The sequence below is a fragment of the Myodes glareolus genome, chromosome 22 (assembly GCF_982192425.1).
Source record: "Myodes glareolus chromosome 22, mMyoGla1.1, whole genome shotgun sequence".
NCBI classification, from domain to species: Eukaryota; Metazoa; Chordata; class Mammalia; order Rodentia; family Cricetidae; genus Myodes; species Myodes glareolus.
This window is the reverse complement of record NC_142047.1, coordinates 46,852,907-46,864,937: the sequence shown is the minus strand read 5'-3', so window position 1 is coordinate 46,864,937 and position 12,031 is coordinate 46,852,907. Positions and strand designations below refer to the sequence as shown.

The 12,031-nt window shown below is 49.7% G+C and overlaps 1 protein-coding gene across 1 annotated transcript in view; it reads right to left on the bottom strand.

Moving 5' to 3' along the window:
* The window catches only part of Plcg2 (phospholipase C gamma 2), a 133,623-nt gene that overhangs the window by 63,253 nt on the left and 58,339 nt on the right, over window positions 1-12,031 (bottom strand). The window contains exons 6-7 of the mRNA XM_087900458.1: window positions 7,093-7,177; window positions 4,766-4,849 (exon numbers count right to left, since the gene is read on the bottom strand). Of these exons, the coding sequence (XP_087756584.1) occupies window positions 4,766-4,849; window positions 7,093-7,177 (169 nt within the window). The remainder of the gene's footprint in view (window positions 1-4,765; window positions 4,850-7,092; window positions 7,178-12,031) is intronic.

Here is a 12,031-nt window from a genome sequence, read left to right as displayed (position 1 = left end):
TTCATTTGAGGCCAAACTGGGCCACATAGCAAGCTCTAAGACAGCCTGGGGTACATAGTGAGGTCACTTCAACATGAAATAGTTTAAAATTGAAATACACCTCGGGCTGGGGATAAGACCGAGACTGCCTTGGCCATGGTGTCTCTTCATAGCAATAGAACAATAACCAAGACAGAAAGGACCTGAAGTGTCCTTAATGGGACATCCTAGTAGGAACATGGGAGAGAGTGGCAAAGGGCATGTGTTGTGTACATGTGGTCCTGGGTTTGTTCCCAGCACCAATGAGAGAGTAAAGGAATAAATATAGCTCATGTGTAATTCGATCCCACCCACCACCACCCCCACAGGCAGGAGAAGCAGCTTTGAGGCAGACCTTATTCTTGGGTTTTGCCGCCATACGTCCAACAGATGACATTCTGAACTTTCCAGGAACACTATGGTAAACCTTACAACTAGTTAGCTGTTAATTTTTCTTTCTATTCATGTGTGTTTGTCTGTGTGTGGGTATATGTGCATGAGTGCAGGTGTCATTGGTGGCCACAAGAGGGCACTGTAGCCCCCAGAGCTGGAGTTCCAGGTGGTTGCACACCACCCCTCTGTGGGTGCTGGAAACTGAACTCCTCTCCAAGTGCCCCAGGCGTTCATAACCACCAAACTCTCCAGCTCCAGCCCCACAGCTTGAACGAACAAATGGAGCTTTGGATAGTTCGGGCCAATTACCTAAGACAGCAGCTGTCACCATCAACGCTTACACACACACTGTCACTGTGTGTGGGACTAATGACTGTTAAAGACTGGAACTCTACAAAGTACTCTGACCTGATTTAAGAAACACAAGGCTCTGCTGTCGCTGCTGCAGGCTCCTATTTAAAGGTGGCTTTACACAGTTTTAACCCTTTATAAGCAGGGGTCTAACTCAATGCCCACAAAGAAGACTGAGGGAGAAAAAAATGGCTTCCACAACATGGCTTGGTCAGAGGTTAGGCTGGAAGACAACCTCTGCCCTTCTTGTACCCAGCAAACCCAAATATCTAGATATATAAATATACATACATAACACTCACTAGAGCCAGGGAGATTGCTCAGTTGGTGAAAGCACCTACTGTGTGTGTCGTTTTTGTCAACTTGACACAAACTAAAGTCACCTGGAAAAGGGGAACCTCAATTGAGGAATTGTCTCTATCAGATTGGCCTGTGGGTATATCTGTGGGGGCATTTTCTTGGCTGCTGGCTATGGTGGTCTGCATTGGCTCACATATTTGCATACTTGGTCCCCAGCTGAAGAAATGCGTGGAAGGATTAGGAGGTGTGGCCCTGTAGGGAGAGGTGTGTCACTGGGAATAGACTTTTTGAAGTTTCAAAAGCCCATGGCAGGCCCAGCACCACCTCTCTCTCCTTCCCTCCTTCCCTCCCTCCCTCCCTCTCTGCCTGAGGACCAAATGTAAAGCTCTCAGGCTCCAGTGCCATGTGTACTGCCAGTCTCCCTGCCATGATGATAAGGGACTAAACCTCTGAAACTTTAAGCCAATCCCCTATTAATATTTTCTTTCCTAAGAGTTGCCATGGTCATGGCGGCTCTTCACAGCAATAGAAGACAGACTAAGACAGGAATTGGCACCATGGAGCAGGGTACTGCTGTATCAGGCCTGACTATACTGCTTGTCAGTGGGATGTGGTCTTTGGATTAGGAAAGAGGCTGAAGGCTTTAAGTGGGGGCTTAGTGGGCCATTGTAGACACATGGAAGACAGCCGTGTTGGGAAGAATGTAAAGTATGACAACCAGACTTAAAACGTTTCAGAAGGGAAGAATATTAGTAAGTGGCCCTGACATCGTTCTTGTGGTTATGTTGGCAAAGGATACGGATGTCATTTGTCCTTGTCCTAGAAATCTACCAGGTGCCACACTGAAGAGTTTTGGATTAATGGCTTTGGCAAAGGCTTTTCAGGACAGCCTAGTACTGACGGTGTCATGTGGTTAATAGCTATCATTCTTGGGCAGATCTACACTGAAAAGAAGCAAGCTGGACAAAGGAAAACACAGAGGGTATGACGCGAGGAGGAGAGAAGCACCAGAAGTATAACAGAGCTAAGTTCTGTGCACAAGGAGAGAAAAGGCTTAAAGAAAAGCCTGCGGCTGGATGGAATGAAGGAGCAATGGCCCCAGGGCGAGACCCACTTAGCTTCGCTTCTGACCTGTGAAACAGAATTAAAGGAACACTTAAGCAATGAAGGGAAACGGAGGCAGCTGTAATTGGATGGGAGGGCCATGTTCCATCAATCAGGAGAGCTTGGCCATGTGGTTCTGGCTTCAGAGTCAAGAATACAAGAAAGGGGCTGTGGAATCTCCATCCGCAGCTAAGGAAAGCCTCTCAGGCCAAGAAGATATCAGGGGTTTCCCTGCATGGAGGCCCACAGAGAGGCCGCCCCATGAAGCTGTGAAGGTGAAGCCTGGATTTCACCGGAGACCCCAAGATGTTGGAGACGTCGGAGCTGTAGGATACCTGCCAAGGAGAGCTGCTAACAGGAAGTGGAACCAGCCCAAGAGAGAGAAGTGTGTTGCAGTCAACAGGCTGAAAGGAGTTGGAGATCTGAAGACTCTGACAGCAGACATGGAGATGCAGAATTTGGAGTTTGCCCAGCTGGTTCTTGGGCTTGCTTTGGTCCAGTGTTTCCTCACTGTGTTTCTTTTGCTTTCAGAGTGGTAATATATATTCTGGGCCATTGTATACTGAAAGTATATAGTCTGCTCTTTTATTTTGATTTTTACTAGGGTAATGGTTAAGAGATTGCCTTGAAGAGACTTTGGACTTTATAGCAGTCTTGGGACTGAAAGACATGGGGACTTTTGAATTGGACTAAAGGCATTTTGCATGATGGAATGGCTGTGTGCCTATGGCGGCCAGGGAGTGGAATGTGCTGGTTTGAATAAAAATGCCCCTAGAGGCTCATATTTTTGCATGTTTGGTCCCCAGTTGGATAACTGATTGTAAGGATTAGGAGGTGTGACCTTGTGGGAGTAGGTGTGGCCTCATTGGAGGAAGTGTGTCACTGGCCATGGGCTTTGCCAGTCCCTGTTCCTGCCTATTGCCATGCTCCCCACCATAACTATAATGGACTAATAGTCTGAAACTCTAAGCAAGACCCCAATGAAAGGCTTGTTTTAAAAATAAGTGTTGTCAAGCCGGGCAGTGATAGCACACGCCTTTAATCTCAGCACTCGGGAGGCAGAGGCAGGCGGATCTCTGGGAGTTCGAGGCCAGCCTGGTCTACAAGAGCTAGTTCCAGGGCAGGCTCCAAAGCTACAGAGAAACCCTGTCTCGAAAAACAAAATAAATAAATAAGTGTTGTTGTCTTGTTTATGGAGTCTCTTCACAGCAACAGAACAGTGACTAAGACTCTAGTTGATGTCGGAGTGCCCAATCCACCATGAAAGGTGCCACCCCTGAGCACAAGGACCCGAGCTGTGTACGGATAGCTGAACATGGGAAATAAGCCAGTAAGCAGCAGTCCTCCAAGGTTTCCGCCCTGACTTCTCTCAGTGATTCATCACAATTGGGATGAGTAAGCCAAATGAACCCAATGAAGACCCAAACTAGCAAGCCATACAAGCCTCCAGACTGAGTTCAGTCCCCAGAAGCCACACAATGACGGAAAGAGAACTGGCTGACACAACATGCAAACATGTATGAGATGGTTACTTAATCCTGTGTTTCACTCAACGAACACCACTAACAACCTCCCAGATGAAGAGAGACGAATGTGGCTCTCATGTCTCAAAGACACAAAGCTCATCTAGGTGGAGCCTCCATGGAGGCCACTCGACAGGGCCCTAGAATTTAGCCAGTGTTAGTTAGGCCTAATAAACAATCTGGTGGCTTCAGCAAAACTGAGTTGCCAAATGCCATCTTCCTATCAAAATGAAAGTGCATCTTTGGGGGCTGGAGAGATGGCTCAGAGGTTAAGAGCATTGCCTGCTCTTCCAGAGGTCCTGAGTTCAATTCCCAGCAACCACATGGGGGCTCACAGCCATCTGTAATGGGGTCTGGTGCCCTCTTCTGGCCTGCAGGCAGATACACAGACAGAATATTGTATACATAATATAAATAAATAAATAAATAAATAAATAAATAAATAAATAAATAAATATAAAAAAAAGAAAGTGCATCTTTATTTTAAAACAACCTGATGCATCTACGTTAAGAAAAGGAGAAGTCGGGGGCTGGCTCTGTGGCTAGACTGCCTGCCTACCATGGACAAAGCCCTGGGTACCACCCTGATTCTATAACCTGACCGGGGCAACTCACTCTATAATCCCAGCACTCATGGGCTGGAGGCAGGAGGACTGGAAATTCAAAGCCAACTTTGCAGGGCAAGTTTGAGGCCAGTCTGGACTATAAGTGATCCCGTCTCAAAAATAACTGAAGTAATGAAAATATAAAATCCAGAGATGGCTATGAATAACTTTGCTTGACTCTCTTCCAGAATGGTTTGATAGTGCTGTGTGAGTTATACTGTTTTCTTTCATGCCCTTCAAAGTCCTGATCAAATTTTTGGCCACAGAATTCCCTCCAGGATGGTCAGCAAGGCCCACCTACCCCCGATACTGTCCCCACAGCTCTGCATGGTTAAGACAATTTGCCAGGCTCCTAAAGTCATCCACCGCCACACTCATCTGTGCTTCTTTGACTCAGTGGGAAGCAGAACCCTTCCTGTGGGCTTCTCAGCTCTGCACCCGACTCAGAAACACAAGACAGAGTCCTCTTACCGATTTTTGCTGGTCAAACATGAGCTTTTTATAGAAGAGATGGAACTGTTCAAAACTGAGCTCGTCTTTCTGGGCACCGATTTCCTGTAAGTATAAAAGGCAAAAATGATTGCATACAGCTAGGTGTCCACCATCGCACCTCCGCCCTCCGCCCTCCGCCCTCCACCCTCGGCACACAAACAGAATGGCTGGAGTCAACCCGCAATCCTCTGAACCCCAAATGCCAGTGATTCCCCAGTCTCCTGCCTGGGAGAATACATAGAGTGCCCACCCTTGAGACCCAGGGAACCCCAGGAGGGAAGAGTCTTGGCCAGTTTTTCAAGAGCCACAGGGGATGACTCCCTTTTTTTGGGGGGGGGGGGGTATACTTTCTTTTAGATTGCCAAATTCAGATATACTGATCAAGTACACATTTCTGACTAACGTGTACGTGTTTAGGCAGAAAGTCTGTGTGTGTGTGTGTGTGTGTGTGTGTGTGTGTGTGTGTGTGTGTGAAGGCTAAAGGAAAACTTCAGTTTTCATTCCTCAACCAGCATCTACCATTTTGGAGGGGTTTTTGTTGTTGTTGTTGTTTGGTTTGGCTCTTTTGTGTCATCTTTTTTTTTTTAAACAAGGCTTCTCACTGGTTTGAAACACACCCAGAATGATAGGCTGCCTGGCCAGCCGGTCCCAGAGATCCATCTTTCTCAGTCCCTCCAGCATAGGAATGACAAGAACATGCCAACCATGCCTACTCTGTGTGTACACACATGTATGGTATGGGCAGGATGCCACATTGCTGTATGTAGAGGTCGGAGGACAATGTTGCAGAATCAGCTCTCTCCTTCCATCTTTCCAGGGGCTCTAGGGATCGAACTCGGGCCGCCAAGCTTACAAGGTGGGCACTTTCATTCTCCGGGCCATATCACCAGCCCAAAACCTAGCTCCTTTGTCATGAGTTCTAAGACTTAAACTCAGGTCTTCAAGGAATTGACTGGCTGAGCCATCATCCTATCCCTAAGAAAAATGTATTTAAAAAACCTAACTTACTCGGTCAAAAGTCAGAGGTCAGCCTTAATCGGTTGCTTTATGGCTTTAATCAACTCACTGGACTCTTTTTTAGACTCTCGGTTTCTTCATTTGGAAAATGGCAGCGCTATCGCCGCCCTCATAGGATGTCTCAGAAACCAAGACAGTATCTTCAACACGCCTGGCTCTTCAACTGCTTGAGAAAGCCAGACCGCATGGATGAGGTTGCCGCTCAGTTTAACAGCATGTATTGTTCTTGCAAAGGACCCAAGTACAGTTCCCAGCACCCATATCAAGTGGCTTTCACAACCACTGCAACTGCACCTCCAAGGGACCCCAATGCCTCTGCCTTCAAATGCACCCACACACGTACATACACACACATACATATAATTTAACACTGGATTTAAAAGAAAGCAAGATTGAGAATCGTATAGGGATTAACGACGTGTCTCTCTTCTCTCTCTCAATCTCTCGGATCCGCTTTCTGCTGTAATGAGTGGAGAACGGGGTGAAAGGGCAGGTTCAAGGATAGCACAGTCTGCATCAACATGGCCTGCTGTCCCAGAAGCTCACGGGTACCCAAAGGAATGCAGTTGTCCAGTAAGGGGAATCCCATGAAGGGCAGCTGGCACAAACACAGTTAAGTGAGACTCCTGAAGGGGCTCTTGGGATCCAGTGTGCATTCCCTGACAGCATCTGTCTGCGGTGGGAAAGATGCACCTTCACCAGCTCCATCCAGCCTCGCTCCACTGCATCCCAACATTCAAGGGGCAGAGAGACTCTACCGGCTGCCCCACCCACAGTTCCAGCGCAGGAGAACACAGCAAACTTCAGGGGTGGGGGAAGGAAGGACAGACAAGGACAGACAATTGGAAGAATGAGTAGTCGGAGAAAGAGGACAAAAAAAGAGTCAGGCCTAATGAGACTGCTGCTAGGGCTTACATACAAAACACAACGGCAGATACCTCTGGTACCCGCTAGAAGGTATCTGCCACAGCATTTTACAATGGGCCTGTGTGTTCCTGTTGCTAAGGTAAGAGGCTGTAGGAAGGTCCTGGGAATGGTGACAGACAGACTAGTGGGGACAGAAACACACAGATGTTCCAAGTCACACAGTCCAGCAAGATAGGCTCCTCTCGGTCCATCCTCGGCAAGTCCTCAGAAGGGCTCCACTGGCTGGACCGGGGTTGATGCGCTCCAGAGGCACTGGACTTGGTTGGGTTCCAATCCACAGAGCCCCAGGCTAGCATGGGTCTGTGAATGAGGCACTAAGCGGGTCTGAGTTCGAGTCCCCCCGGCTGAGCTTCGCTACTCACCACAAGCTTGTCCTTGAGGAACTTGACACTGCTCACTTTGAAGTTGACCAGGGGCAAGATGGCTTTCAGCTCTCGGAGGCTGATGCTGCAAAGAGAAGACCTTGGTTTCATCAGCCTCGGGGTTGGGTGGGAAGGGTGGCACAACCCTATCGACACCCACCTTGGCACCCCTCCATGAGAAAACTAATAAGAAATAAGATACTATGCCGGGTGGTGGTGGCACACGCCTTTAATCCCAGCACTTGGGAGGCAGAAGCAGGCGGATCTCTGTGAGTTCGAGGCCAGCCTGGTCTACAAGAGCTAGTTTCAGGGCAGGCTCCAAAGCTACAAAGAAACCCTGTCTCGAAAAACCAAAAAGAAAAAGAAATAAGATACCAGGGGGGCGGAAGGAAGGAACAATCTGATGAGGCTGGTCCCTACCCCTCGGCAAAGATGGTAGACAAGGGTCACGTGGGAGACAGCTCTGGAGGCAAGTCCTGGGGGAGACCCGATATGGGTAAAACACTATGAGCATCAGGCACCTGAAGAAGCTCAGAAACAAAGCTCATGGGATTTCAAAGTGAAGTGAACCAGAAAGGGGCAGACAGAAAGACGGACAGTACTGCTATGTGCCAGGCAGTTTGTGTCGTCCTCACCCAAGCCGTGGCTCCTCCCTACCCTACTCACCTCTACCTAGACACACAAACAAAACACCAAGTTCTGGACCCAGGCTTCAGGGTAGGTGGGGGCTGTGACTTAAGGGGATGGGGGTGGACAGTGCCAGCCTAAATCCAAACCAAATTCTACAACAGTCATCAAGCCAGAACACCTGAGAGTGGAATCTCCAGAAGCTGCTCCTGCGCTTCTGGAAGTTTCCAGTAAAGAGGAGAGGTGGGAACGATGAAGGTGATGCTGATGGGGCCCATGGGGGTAGGGCTCTGCTTCCTGAGGTCCAGCTACGTCTTCTCCAGCTTCTAAGGCATCATGAGGCAGCCTTAGGGCCATCACTGGGGAAACGGGGAAACTGAAGCTCAGAGAGGCCTGCTGTCTGAGGAGGTATCAGACCAGAGTCATTGCAACCCAGGCCACCCAGAACAGACACAGTCAGTGACCTTCTGGACACCAGAGATGAGGGTGACAGAGGGTCCTTCTGGCCAGAGACCCAAGCATTTAGCAGAGCTAAAGAGGGCTGCACTCTCAAAGAAGGACCCTGTCCCAGGTGTGGGCAGAAAATGCACACACCTGTCCCGTACTGTCAGTTTGGCCTTTGTCCTAATATTCCGAGGAGAGCCGCGTGTACGTTGCGATTCCACGCACCGCTGCAGCCTCCGCCAGACTTCTTCCCACACCTTCCATCAGGCCGGCCTACACAGGGCTGCCCTCCCCTCCTGAACAAACAGCGCTCAAGGCTCTGACAGTGGGCACGAGGTCCTTGTGCACACAGATCACCACTGGCGGATCCAGGAACGTTAACACACAGGGCTGTCTCTTCCAGGGAAGAGATGCGTAACCTGTTTTCTGCCCAGGAGGCTGGGAGTGGTTAACAGCCTAGTGACCTCTGCACTACCTGTACGGCAGGCCACACCTGGCTCCCCAGACCCAGATGTTTATCTCGGTCACCCCCCCTGACTCTTATCTTTAGCATTGTTCCTCAATTTATGAAATCCGTCTCTCTGGAAGGGGTCACATGTGCTTTACAAAGAAGTCTGAATGTGGTCATGCCTTAAGCTGTATCGTACACACGGGACTGGGTTATTTATCACCAGGAATCTTCTTACCAAATTGTGCTGTACTTAAATATGCCTAAAATAAACTGCCTGGTGTTAAGACTCTCAACGTTTGAACAGGCAGCAGCTACTGAGTCCTGCAGAACTGGACTTCCCTCTTGCCTCACGACGCTGCTGGCTGTGCTATTTGCAGAGACACCCCCCCCCCGCGCAGGCTCCCACCACTGGACACCCCCAGTGAGCCAAGAAGGCTGACTGTGCATAGAAGCCAGTGGACTACAGAAGATGTCTCGCAGGGTAAGTGACACACCCTTTGGCCAGGGCAGGAAGAAGACAGGGAAGCAGCAGGTGACAGACACATTGCAAGACACAGGAGAGAAAGAATGAGACCATGCAGGTAAAGGAGGAAGAAGTCAGAGGTCCCCAGGAGGAGCCCAGGAAAGGACATGCCCACATCTGGAAGCTGAGAATGAGGAGGGGACCCAAGAGTCAAGGCAGCTGCATAGGGTCTGACTCACACAGCCGGTGCAGGGAACCTGGGCACCCAGGACAGTGAACCCAAACACTCCAACCCGACACCTGTCCAAAGACACCAGTGGCCAAAGGGCTCTTTCAGATTCTTCATGCTAGGAACAACTGAGGCCCCTTCCAGAACTCCCTCCCCTCCCCCACCTCCAACAACACACATCCAGTCCAAGCACTTCCCGGCAGCTAGAAGGAGGGAAGGCAGCAGCTCTTAGCTGCATCCGCCTCTGCCACTCCCAGGAGATGGAGAGAGCGTCTTCCTCACAGGCCCGTCCCATGCCAGGGGCCCCCAGGACCCAGTGACAGGTTCGAACATACAAAGGAGACTTGACTCTCAGAACCCTCATTCCAGAGAGCTGGTGGGCAGTCCCTGCATCCCCCCTGGAGCGTGAGCCAGCCTGCTGCCTGCACTCCCTGCAGCCATCCGTCCGTCCTCCATCCGTCTCTTCTCAGTCCCCAGCATCCACTTCCTGGACAGAAACCAGTAACTCAGATTCTATCCTTGGGTCAAATGGAAACCAAAGCGATCTCTTCTGGGAATTTAAAAAACAAAAAATAGCCAAACTTCCCCAAGGGGCAGCTGACACCCCTTCCATGCAGACATCATCAACCATGCAGATCACCAGAAGACTGAGCTGGGCCCTGGGAATTCTTCAAGGCCACTCCTTGAATAGCCATCCCCAGTGGAGATCCTGGAATCTGCCTGCCACCCTGATGCTAAACGATCTCTCGCCCACAGCTTTTTGTAATAATGATGACAATAGAGATTTAATGTGGAGTGTTTTCTGTAAGCCACGCCCTGTCCAGGCACTTTCCCATGTGACCTCACTGAATCCTATAAACCAACATCCAGTCTGGATGACATCGTGGCTTTTCATAGATAGGGAAACTGAGGAAGAATAATCAGTTACCCCCAATATCACACAAGCAGTTATATATGTATATTGAGACAGGGTTTCTCTGTAGTTTTGGAGTACTGCTTATTGTCTGTCTGTTCCCGTCTCCCTCTCCTCCCACCCCCCATGTGTGTTTGTGTTTGTGTGTGTGTGTGAGAGAGAGAGAGAAAGAGAGTGTCTGTGTGTGAGAGTGTGTGTCTATGTACATGTGTCTGTGTGTGTGTGAGAGAGACTGAGTGTGCATGTCTCTGTGTCTGTATGTCTGTCTCTGTGTTTCTGTGTGTCTGTATGTGTCTGTGTGTGTCTGTGTCTCTGTGTGTGTGTGTCTGAATGTGTGTTTGTGCCTGTGTATGTCTATGTGTGTGTGTCTGTGTCCCTCTGTGTGTGTGTCTGTGTGTATGTCTCTGTGTGCATGTGTCTATGTGTGTCTGTGCATGTCTCTGTGCCTATGTGTCTGTGTGTGTGTCTCTGTGTCTGTGTGTGTGTGTGTGTGTGTGTGTGTATGTGTGTGTGTGTTGAGACTGGCTCTCACCACATAGTCCTCAGCATCCTAAGGGCAAGAACGACAGGTATGCATCACCAAACCTGATAACCTCACAGAACTTACTAGGTGATGCATATGTTCTATATCTGTGTGGGTCAGCACACCCGCAGCCAACCACACACACAGCCACTGTGTTGGAGGTCCTGGGCCATCCACTGTATCTGTGACTAATTAAATGGCCCATGTATTCAGCAACTCCTACATCCACTGTGTAGCTGAAGGGGTCTGTTTCCTGAGGCCGTTTGGGGATCCAAAGTCACTTCCCAAGGATATGTCAGAATAAAAATTCTTTGGGTCTGTACCCCCACATCTACAACTCCGTAGAGGAGGCAGGGGGCTAGTTCACCATGCCCTTAAGGGGCTGAGAATTCCCCTTGCTTGAGGACTTCCTTCTCAGCCCTGGACTACCTAGTGAAACCCTGTGTCAAAAGGAGGAGCCGGAACGGGAGAAGTTACACCAACTGCTCTTCGAGAGGACCTGAGTTCAGTTCCCCGCACCCACATGGCAGTTCACAACCATCCGTAACTCCAGTTCCAATGGACTCTACCTCGACTGCTTGGGTACTAGATATACACACAGCACACACGCATGCATACATGCAAACAAAACACTCATACACGTAAAATATTAACCTCTTTTTCTAAAAAACAATCCCATACCCAAAACGCTGGCCAGGGCAACGGAATCCGCACAGGTGTGGCCTCCACTATTAACCACACGAAACCTATTTGCATCCAGGAGCTAAGTGAGCTCTCCCTCTCCCACCTGCAGTGCTCCGCCTCCCGCATCCCTGCAGACCCAACAGTCTTCCCTCCGTCCCAACAGAGCTGAAGAAGGAAGTCTGTTCCGCTTATGCAAATTCGGTGGTATGGGGTGGGGGGGCGGCAAAGAAGGAGGGAAAGAGAGCGTTGGCAAGGATGAGGAAGAGACAGACAGACGTGTGTGAGGGTGCATGAGGGACTGTGTGAGGACACCACCGTCACGGAAAACGGCTCAGGAAGGAGTTTCTCAGAATGTTAACCAGGCCCCACTGCCCCAGCAGGAAGAGCGGGCACCCCAGCAGGTGTTCCCCATATGGGCACCATGAGTCACTACGGCAGAGGAAGCCCAAGAGTCCACAAGCTTCGGGAGAGTATTCAATCGCAAGAAAAGAAGGCAATTCTGCTATTCCAGAGACTGAGGCAGGAGGATCACAAGTTTAAGACAAGACTTGCTGCCTGGACAACCATGCGAGACCTCGTCTCAAAGAAAAAGTGAGAAGGCCGCA